General features: G+C 46.6%; 2 gene segments (V, D, J or C); both read right to left on the bottom strand.

Annotated features, from left to right (window-relative positions):
- LOC142045840 (immunoglobulin lambda variable 3-21-like) overlaps positions 1-9,587 on the bottom strand; it is a 100,785-nt gene that overhangs the window by 35,051 nt on the left and 56,147 nt on the right.
- The window catches only part of LOC116815929 (immunoglobulin lambda variable 5-39-like), a 114,033-nt gene continuing 106,791 nt past the window's right edge, over positions 2,346-9,587 (bottom strand). The window contains 2 exon segments of the V gene segment in view: positions 2,346-3,034; positions 6,204-6,240. Coding sequence covers positions 2,712-3,034; positions 6,204-6,240 — 360 coding nt within the window.

A 9,587-nucleotide genomic window follows, 5' to 3' on the forward strand; every position in this document is an offset into this window, starting at 1 on the left:
CTTCTGCTGGGACCCTGTTAGTACCAATACAAGGCAATGTTGGTACCAATATCCAGTATGAAGCAGAGATCAGAACTTTTCTGAAGGGAAATTAACTCAGTGCCACCAACAGCCATTTGCTCTGTATTTCCCAGCTGTTCTCAGCAGTAAATCCCTGCGCTGTTCCCTGGACAGAGCTGCCATGAGACTCTCACCATCACTGGGCTATTCCCTGCCCCTCACCTTAGGAGAGAAGCTCTGGGGCCTGCTGCCCAGCAGAGTGTGGGCGTGTGGGGCCCCTCTCACCAAGGGCAGGGCCAGTAAACATCTAGGCTGTGAGCTGTGTCCATGCTCAGCTGGTTTCTTCTGAATTAAACCAGGGCACTGGACCCTCCCTCTGACTGACTGTAAATACAAACTCCTCTTAGTGCCTGGTGTGTGTCAGCTCAGCACGGCCGGGGAGTGAATGGTACCAGCCTCGTTTCCTCAGTAATGGGCCATAGTTGAAGCCAAGAGGGATCATGTGCTGTGTTTAACAAGTTATCTGAAGTTGGTGGGGAAGCTCCTGTGACTTGAGTGGTTCCGTCTCATACCCTGCGAGAATTCCCTGGGAAGTGGAGGGCAGGCCTGAGCCGTGATCAAAAGTGCCTAAGTCTCATTGTCAGAAGTGACTAAAGCACTTAGGCCTGGAGTGTTAAAGGTATTTAAGCATTTAATGTACAGGTAGGCGCCTTGTGGGATTTTGAGGAGCTCCTAAATCCTATTGACTTCCAGTTGAACTTAGACTTTTAATGGAGTGAGTCATTTTTGAAAATACCCTAAATACTTCATGCAGTTTTTCAGTCCATTCATCAGTCTATTGCAGTTCACATGTGCGAGGGAACAGGACCAATTCCTAAACATTGAGCAAAGGAAGTTAATCTCTTTCAGAGCCTTTTTGTCAATGAAGTAGTGTTAAAATCAGCGCACACCAATAGGTTCTGGCAGCCAACTCTTCATGGCATATGCTCACTCTCCCCTGACTTCCCCCCCCCCACGCTCTGTCTGATCCCTTTACTGTCATCATTGCATTGTAAGCTCCCGAGAACTTCTGAGAGCCATTGTCCCCTCTGTGCTCTGCACACTCTTGGTGCTCCAGAAATCATCACTTGGAAATCTTAGCCCCCAAAAGTACAGTTCTGTGAGTGTGTTGGGAGGGTGGGACAGTGTGTTTGGGGATGTTAAAAATACTACATGTGAAGGTTAAAAAAACCCTCATTGTTGAAAACTTTTCCATATTTCATCCTCCCTCTGCTCCTTTTCCCCCTTATTCCCTTCTGTAGGAGATGGCAGTGCATGACTGGCCATCCATCCATGTAACCCATATTGTGAGTGGTGGTAGCACGGTGGGATGTGACATATATGTGGCACATGGGATACAAATGAATCCCTTTACCTCCCTGGCCCCAGGGCTGTAGGGGAATCAGTGTTCATGGGTCTCCTTTGGCTGGCTGGCCCAGCATGGCTCAGGGGTCCATGATAAACGTTCTCTGTGATGCAAATTCCCAGCTGTACACGCGGTGCGTGCTGCTGTCTGGGAAGGGTCGGACAGATCCCAAAGTGCCCCTCAGAGTATCCACTCTCACATGAACCCAATCCCCCAGCACAACTCATCGGTTTTTAATGAGACACAGACTATCTGCTCTGGCCTGTCAAGGCCCAAATCGTACAGCACCCCAGAAGTAACACAGACCTGAGTGATACCAGAGAATCCAGATCACCAGTAATGTTCTACTTTCACTTGAAAAGCATCTTGAATGTGAAGGCTCCCAAAGCACTTCACCCATGTACATAGGTGGTCAAACTGGACATACGGGTCACTGCCTTCCCCTTTGGCTGAAGCACAATAGGTGTCACACAGTGGCCAGCAGCATTGGTTTAATTCAGGTAGATTTCCATGTACAGCTGAACCTGGTGAGGGGGCTAGTTGGGTGGGTTGAGAGCTGTCACCTAAGGTGGTGTTTGCAGGATATTAAAAGCCACTTTTCCAAAGAAGGGTTTGGGTCTCTACTGATCAGAAGTGGCCAGAAACTCTGTTTACAGACTATCACAGGTAACCGTCATCAGCAGTGTCATGCCCCTCCTTCTTTGGGACAGATTTGGCCACTTATTCCTCTGAGTGTTGAGCTGTTCAGCCAACAGCCCATTGACTCCAGTGAGGCTACTTGAAGAATGACTAATGCTCAGGGAGAAGCAGGGAGCTGGAATCTGCCTCATGCTCAGGCAGAGGTTGACTCAATACTAACTCACAGAGCAGGCTGCTCTCTGCAGGGCTAGTGACCCAGCTGAGCATTGACCCAGCCTAAAAAGAAAACCATATTAGCTGATAAAAGGTAAATTGATTTTATTGGAAGAGAAGGTGAATATTGCAATTAATACACGAGGTGTAAAAGGCACAGAAGAAGTTAAACTCTTCACAGTCACAGCGATAGTCAATTTTTTCTGATTTTATTAATATCATCACAAGGCTGCATCAGAGACTAAAGCAGGAAGGACAATTCCAGGGAATGCAGGGGGGGTGAGAACAGTGGGGACGTGGGAATAAAGACGGTGTCGTATGGATTGATAAAATCCCCCACCTAAAATAGGAAGCAGATTTGTTGGACATCAGCATTATGGGAATGCTACGGACAGATCCTGGCTCCCTTGGGGAACCCTCTGACCCCCGGTTGAGCCCTCTGGGGGTCAGAGGGTTAAGAACACTCTGAGCTCTTCAGGGACTTCTCGAAGTTCTTCCCGTCGTGTGTCACCTGGCAGGTGTAGCTCTCATGGCTCTTCCAAGCTGATCCATCCAGAGACAGGTAACTACTGGCCATGTACTTGTTGTCACTCTGTTTGGAGGGTTTGGTCGTCTCCACTCCAGTGGAGATCTGCTGGCCGTCAGCTTTCCAGGTGACTTGGACTGACCCTGGGTAAAAGCTGTCCAGCAGACACACCAGCGTGGCTTTGCTTTTTGTTTTTATCTCTTCTGAGGATGGAGGGAAGAGGTGCACGGTGGGAGATGCCTTTGGCTGACCTACAAGACAAGAAAACTCAGTGTTAGAAAACCCAAGATAGAGATTGCCAGTGCAGAATACAAGAAATTCCAGATCTCTGCAGTGCAACAAGTCCAACCTCTCACAAGCGTTGTGGCAGGGTAATTATCTGAGGTGTTCTCCTGGTTAAGGCACAGGACTGGGAATCTGGACACTTGGGGTCCCTTCCTAGTTCTGCCACAGGCTTCCTCTGTGAATCTGATGAAGTCACTGATCTCTCTGCCCATGAAAGGGGATCACATCACTGAACTCTCCGCACACAGGCTTTTTCTCAAGGTTTATGTGTTTTTACATATTTCTAAAGTGCTGAGACACTTGGTGGAAGATGCTGTAGAAGTGTGAAGTATTATCAGTATTGTTTCCAAGCTCCCCTTTGAATTCATCGTTGGTCGGATATGGAGAAATATGACTTCTAAACAGCTGGCAACCTAGGCAGTTTGCACAGAATTCCTCATTATTAAGTGCTAGATTTTGATCCCCTTCCTCACATACAGTAGCACCTTCCTTCTCAAATGTTGCTGTTTAGTGCAGATAAAGGTGCTACTCATTGAATTAGCTCGGAAGATATTTCCATGGTGAAAACTCTCTCTCTCTCTCTCTCTCCTCTCTCTCATTTCTCAAGAACAGACGATCTGCGTATGAGATAGTGAGAGCCATTCACAGAGAAAACATCTAGGTCATTTGGCCTTGTGCCCATCTTAGAAATGTAAAAACAGCAGATAAGTACTTTCCTAGGACTACGTTCTATTTATTATTTTGGTGCTATTTCTTAGGGTTTAAGCTTAGAGTTTAATTTGTCTGTTCAGGCCTTGGGGGCTGTTTCACTAGAGGCACAGAGGAATCTGGGGATAACCCCCATATTTCCTAATGGAAAAAAAGTGCTATAACAGATAATTACAAAAAACCAGTAGGATCCAAAGCATAGGAAGGAGAGCTACATGCATTAAATAGTTTTTTTTTTTAATAGAAAGTAGTACAAAATTCTGTACAGTTTTGAGAGAGAGAGAGAGTTTGTTTTTGAATCATCCTATGGAATTCCACAGCAGGGATAAATTCTCTATTCTGCCGAGTGGGTCAATAAACCCATTGTTGAATTCTCATTGTCTATCTGGGTCTTTAGGTCCCTCTGCTAAGGGTCAGATCTTCTGATTAACACCTGGGTGACAAACAACCTCCTACCACACTCTGGTTGCCTGTTCTTGTTGCTGAACAGCCGAGTTACCAAGCAAGCTTGTTGTTGAAACATTTTCAGCAGCTGTAAAGTACAAACTCGTTTATGGGACCAATCCCTGCTATAGGGCCCGATCCAGTGTGCGTCTGAGCGCTTTGCTGGATGGGGTTGAAGAGAAGAGGAAAAGGGACTTTGCAAAATCCCACAATGAGGGTTGATTTCATGGTGGGTTCAGAATAGATTCTCTGGGGCCCTAGCCTGGTGCTATGTAACTGCAGGGAGACATTGAAGGCACGACCTGCTTAGGAAGGGCACAAAAATTTGGGGAAATTTTAAATCCTTGCTAACGTTTATGCACCAGCCTTGTCGTGGGGGCCAGATTGGGATGCTCGTCATCACGCCAGGTTACACCTTACTCCACACGCGGTTGGTCCCATTTACATTAGTGGGACTGTATGAGAAGCAATTTGCCACTTGGCATGAGTAGGGCTGTTGCTGTCTGGGCCTTAATTATTTCATTCTTTACGTAGGACAAAGCAGCCAACAGTGGTGTTTGAGCTAATACTGCTGTGACTCACTGAGCTCTGGCTAGCCAGGTCCATCAGGTCCCCAAGGCTGTTTTGTAACTGAAGCTGGCTGGTCCAACCAGCATCCTGATCACTGAGCTCTGAGCTTGGCAGACACAGAACCCAGCTTCTAGGAAGCCGTCCAGCCTTTCAGACTGGCTAGCAACCTCATTAGTGTGCCCCAGGCTCGAGGGAGACAATTAGTGCAACCTCTTTAAAACCCTCTCTCCCTGCAGGCTGCTTCAACCCCCCTCTGCATATTTCAAAGGTTTTGGGTGGGGTTGGGTTGCATTTTTAAACTGAACTCCAGTGGTAGCTACAGTTATCCAAGGTACAATGGAACGGATCCTCTGGGTCAGGAGTAAGTCAGTCAGTGCAATCAGACTCACTCAGGTTAAATGTAAATCAGTGCATCCATTGCTGGCAAGGAAGCGACATGGATTTACACCATATGAGGAACTGGCTTTCTATTTTTAAAAATTTTTCAGTCACTTGTCTAGCTCTAACAGAGCAATGCTACAAATAGGGCTGGTTGAAAATGACCCATCAAAACTGTTTTCAGTGGAAAACTGGTTTTCAATTGAATGTAAATTTTTGTTGGAAGTATCTGCTTTTCTCAAAAAGAAAAAAAAAAGAATTTTTTTTTGTTAAAAATCCCAAAATGGAAAAAATGGAAATCTTAAACCAAAACCTGTCAATAACTGAAGCATTTTTGGTTTTCAGCTGAAAATACTTGTTTGGGATTTTGGACCCATTGAGATGAAAATTGATTTTTTTTTTTATTTTGCTTTTTCTGAAATTACTCACAGAATAAAACTGTATTTTCTGCCCAGCCCTCAGTGCTAAGCATTTCCCTCCAACAGCATCGAAAAACTCAGATTTTAAATTACCAGGGACCAATAACTTTTATAGAACATTAGATTTCATGGGATTGGAAACCTGTCTGTCGGAGCCTGGGATGAGTTATGGTGGAGCTCTGTTGCAGACAATGGAGCTAGGACAGTGCAGAACCTGAGAACCTGGCTCTGAGTTTCTTTCATACACTGACTAATACCCAGTGCTACTGAGAAATAGTTCATACCTTGAAAGAAAAAGCGGGAAAATCTTTTCCTTAAGGGGCTAACACTAGGTCATCGTAACTGGGGACCCAGTGAAAGAATCTCAGTAGGTTTTACGGGCAAATTCAAACTTCTCTTCATTAGGAAAAGAAAAGAAAAGCCAGTATGGGCCGTGTACACCTGCTATGACTATCCAGAGAGACTAAACATTATTCCCAACACTGTGTGAAGGTCCATTTATAAAGTGAGAAGAGTCCTGAGCCCGGCATGAAGACAAAGTAATCAGGAAAAAAATCATGGAAAATGTACAATACATCGAGGAGAAGGAAAATTTGTGAGTAATTCAGTGACTTACCAAGGACGGTCAGCTGGGTTCCTCCACCGAAGACCCACCACAGTGACACAGGGCAGTACAAAAACCTGTCCCAGTTGAAGGCAGGGAGAGGTCGCCACCACTGCCCAAGTAGGGAAAAAGAGACGCGGGGCAATTTCCACTGGCAGGTTTATCCTTTCTGGAGAAACTCATCATACAATCGAAGGATTGAAGATCCATTGGGAAGTGAAGCAATGGAGTATTCCTTGGGACAACTCGCAATAAGGCCAAATCCTGGTCCCCGCACACAGCCCACATAAGAGCGCGGAAGATGGTCTTGTAGGTAAGGCACTGGCATGGGAGTCAGGTGCGTGGGTCTATGTCCTGGCTCTGCCACAGACTTTGTATCCCTGGGCAAGTCATCTCATCTCTGTGCCTCCATTCCCCATCTGTAAAATGGGGGTAGCACTTCCCTGCCTCACAGGGTGGTATAAGGATAAGTTCTATCGTGTCTCAGAGATGCTCAGGCACAACAGTGGTTGAGGCTGTAAAGGTACCGAGAGAGAAGCAAAGGAGCTCTGTGTTCTGCTACGGCGCTGGGTTCCCCCACTACAGCGCTCCCCCAACCCCCACACAGGCTGTGGATCTGCCTGCGTGTTTATGTGGCTGTGGCTGGAGCCCGTGGAGAATCATTGTGGGTGCTGGAGGCATGTACACAACTGGACTGTGTGTTGGTCCTTCTACTGCCATTTGGCCATGACAGGCCAGTACTGGGCCAAATTCATCACTGGTGCCATTGTCGTGACTTTGGTGGAATTGCGTCATGGAAGGAATGTGGCGCATTAGCTGTCAGTATTGAATGGATTCAATGGTGTATGTTATGGATACAATAACCGTACTTAGAAACCATGTGTCCATGACCCCACACCTCTGGGAGCACCAGCATCTTTCTAGACAATTAAGGTGCAGCATGTCCCTGTGACCCACCAGTAAGTGTTTGCGAAAAGACAGGTCAGACATGCCAGGGGCTGCACACGGGTGGCTCGGATGTGATCCAAACCATGTGCTGTCCTCGTCTACTCCCTGAATAGTGCAGCCTCTCTGTGCCTGTCTGTGAGAAGCTAAGACATCCCCTCCCAGATTGTCCCAACTTACCCGATCAGGATCTTCAGATGGGTGAGGGGACCAGGGGGTCATTCTGAGTCACTGGGCACAGCTCTTCTGCACGGAGCTGAGTCATGGCGTCCTGTGTTCGCTCGCAGCTGAGCCATCCATGCAGGGGTCTGGTGAAGCCTCCACATTGGACGTTCCAGAGGGAATGACTCAAGATCCATGTTCCATGAAACCAATCACCCCACGCTCTGTCTGATCCCTGCAGTAGGGTTGCCAGTTTTGATTGGATGTATTCCTGGAGGTTTCATCACATGACATAATCTTTAATTAAAGATTAATTGTTAATTCTTGGATTAATCGACAGTCCTGGATGGTTGACCAGCAGTGGATCAGATATAGGTGTTACTGTCAGTCTCCCTGGAAGCCAGGAGCCAGTCAAGATGCTCAGAACCTTTGGTGCTTGTAAAAGCCATGTCCATCGTACAGCTGGCATATGCTGGAATATGCTCCAGCCCCTGTAGGTACCAGTACAAGACAAAGCTGGTATCAATAGAGAGCATGTCTATGTCCAGTATTCAGGAGACATCAGCACTTTCCTCATGGGACCCCCCAGTTGCCTTTAGAAATTAACTCAGTGCCACCAACAGCCATTTGCTCTGTATTTCCCAGCTGTTCTCAGCAGTAAATCCCTGCGCTGTTTCCCTGGACAGAGCTGCCATGAGACTCTCACCATCGCTGGGCTATTCCCTGCCCCTCACCTTAGGAGAGAAGCTCTGGGGCCTGCTGCCCAGCAGAGTGTGGGCATGTGAGGCCCTTCTCATCAAGGGCAGGGCCAGTAAACATCTAGGCTGTGAGCTGTGTCCGTGCTCAGCTGGTTTCTTCTGAATTAAACCAGGGCACTGGACCCTTCCTCTGACTGTAAATACAAACTCTCCTTAGTGCCTGGTGTGTGTCAGCTCAGCACGGCCAGAGGAGTGAATGGTACCAGCCTTGTTTCCTCAGTAATGGGCTATAGTTGGAGCTGTTTACAGCACTTGATCTTGCACTTACTGAAGTCAGTGACACAGCTCCCTTGACTCTAATGGACCAGACCTTAGATAAGCCCCTGGACAGTGGTTTTCAGGCCTGACAGAGGTTCTAAAGCACACTCCCCCAAACACTAACACTGTTAAGTGTGGCGTGGGCTTGGGAACACGTGATGAGCAGGAGAATTCTGCGCAGGCCCAGCTGTGGGTGAGCATCAGGGGTTCTGTCTAATTCTCAGCTATAGATGTGTTGCTCTTCCAGGGAAGATGTTTTGGGTTATTAGAAATCCCCTCACACCTCTAATGTGGCACTTGCTGATTTGATTGTTAAGTGACTTCATCATTCATCCAGTTGAAGGCTGGGTCATGTGTTCCTTACCCATAATAGGGTGAAGTCACCCCTGGGCTTAGGCTCTGCATAGGCCTATGCAGAGCCTTTTAAACTCAACTTAAAAGCCCTGATGTAGGATTTCAGTGGTGCATAGCCATTATACAGGTCCTCTGCACAGGGTGAATGTCACCCATTGGTGAGCACTTCTTCACCCGAACAGTCCTCTTGAAATCCATGGGACTAACTCAGGTGAGTAAAAGCTCACGAGTAAGAGCTAACATGCACACTCTAACTGTTGAATCATTCAGGAGTGACTCACCTAGATGTTTAACTTAATTAAAGGTCGGCACGTGCTTAACTGCTCTGCTGAATCAGGGCCTGTTTTCCTTTTGCTCAGTTCCTCAGGCTGCATTACTTGTGTCTGATGTTTGTTTTGGTTATTATTTTAATCCAGCAAATGAAGGGTTAATGACATCTCATACTGGATGGCCACAGGCTAAATGGGGATGCAGGTGGGACTGAAGTGGTGTGTAACCCTTGTGGAGGTTCTCTGCACCACAGCTAATTTAGATCCCATCATTTTATATGTATCATTGGGATTATGAATTTCATCTGCTATTTTGTTGAGTTTTGTGAGATCCCTTTTCAACTCTTTGCTGTGAGCTTTGGACTTAAATATCTTGAGTAATTTTATATCATCTGCAAACTTTGCCACCTCACTGTTTATTCCCTTTTCCAGACCATTTATTAGTATGTTGAACAGCGCTGGTCCCAATCCAAATCCCTGGGGCACCCTACTATTTGCTTCTCTCCATTGTGAAAACTCACCATTTATTCCTATGCTTTGTTTCCTATCCTTAAGCAGTTACTGATCCATGCAAAGACCTTCCTTCTTATCACATGACTGCTTACTTTGCTTAAGAGCCTTTTGCTATCAAAGGCTTTCCAAAAGTCAAA

The sequence above is a fragment of the Chelonoidis abingdonii genome, chromosome 22 (assembly GCF_003597395.2).
Source record: "Chelonoidis abingdonii isolate Lonesome George chromosome 22, CheloAbing_2.0, whole genome shotgun sequence".
Classification (NCBI taxonomy): Eukaryota; Metazoa; Chordata; order Testudines; family Testudinidae; genus Chelonoidis; species Chelonoidis abingdonii.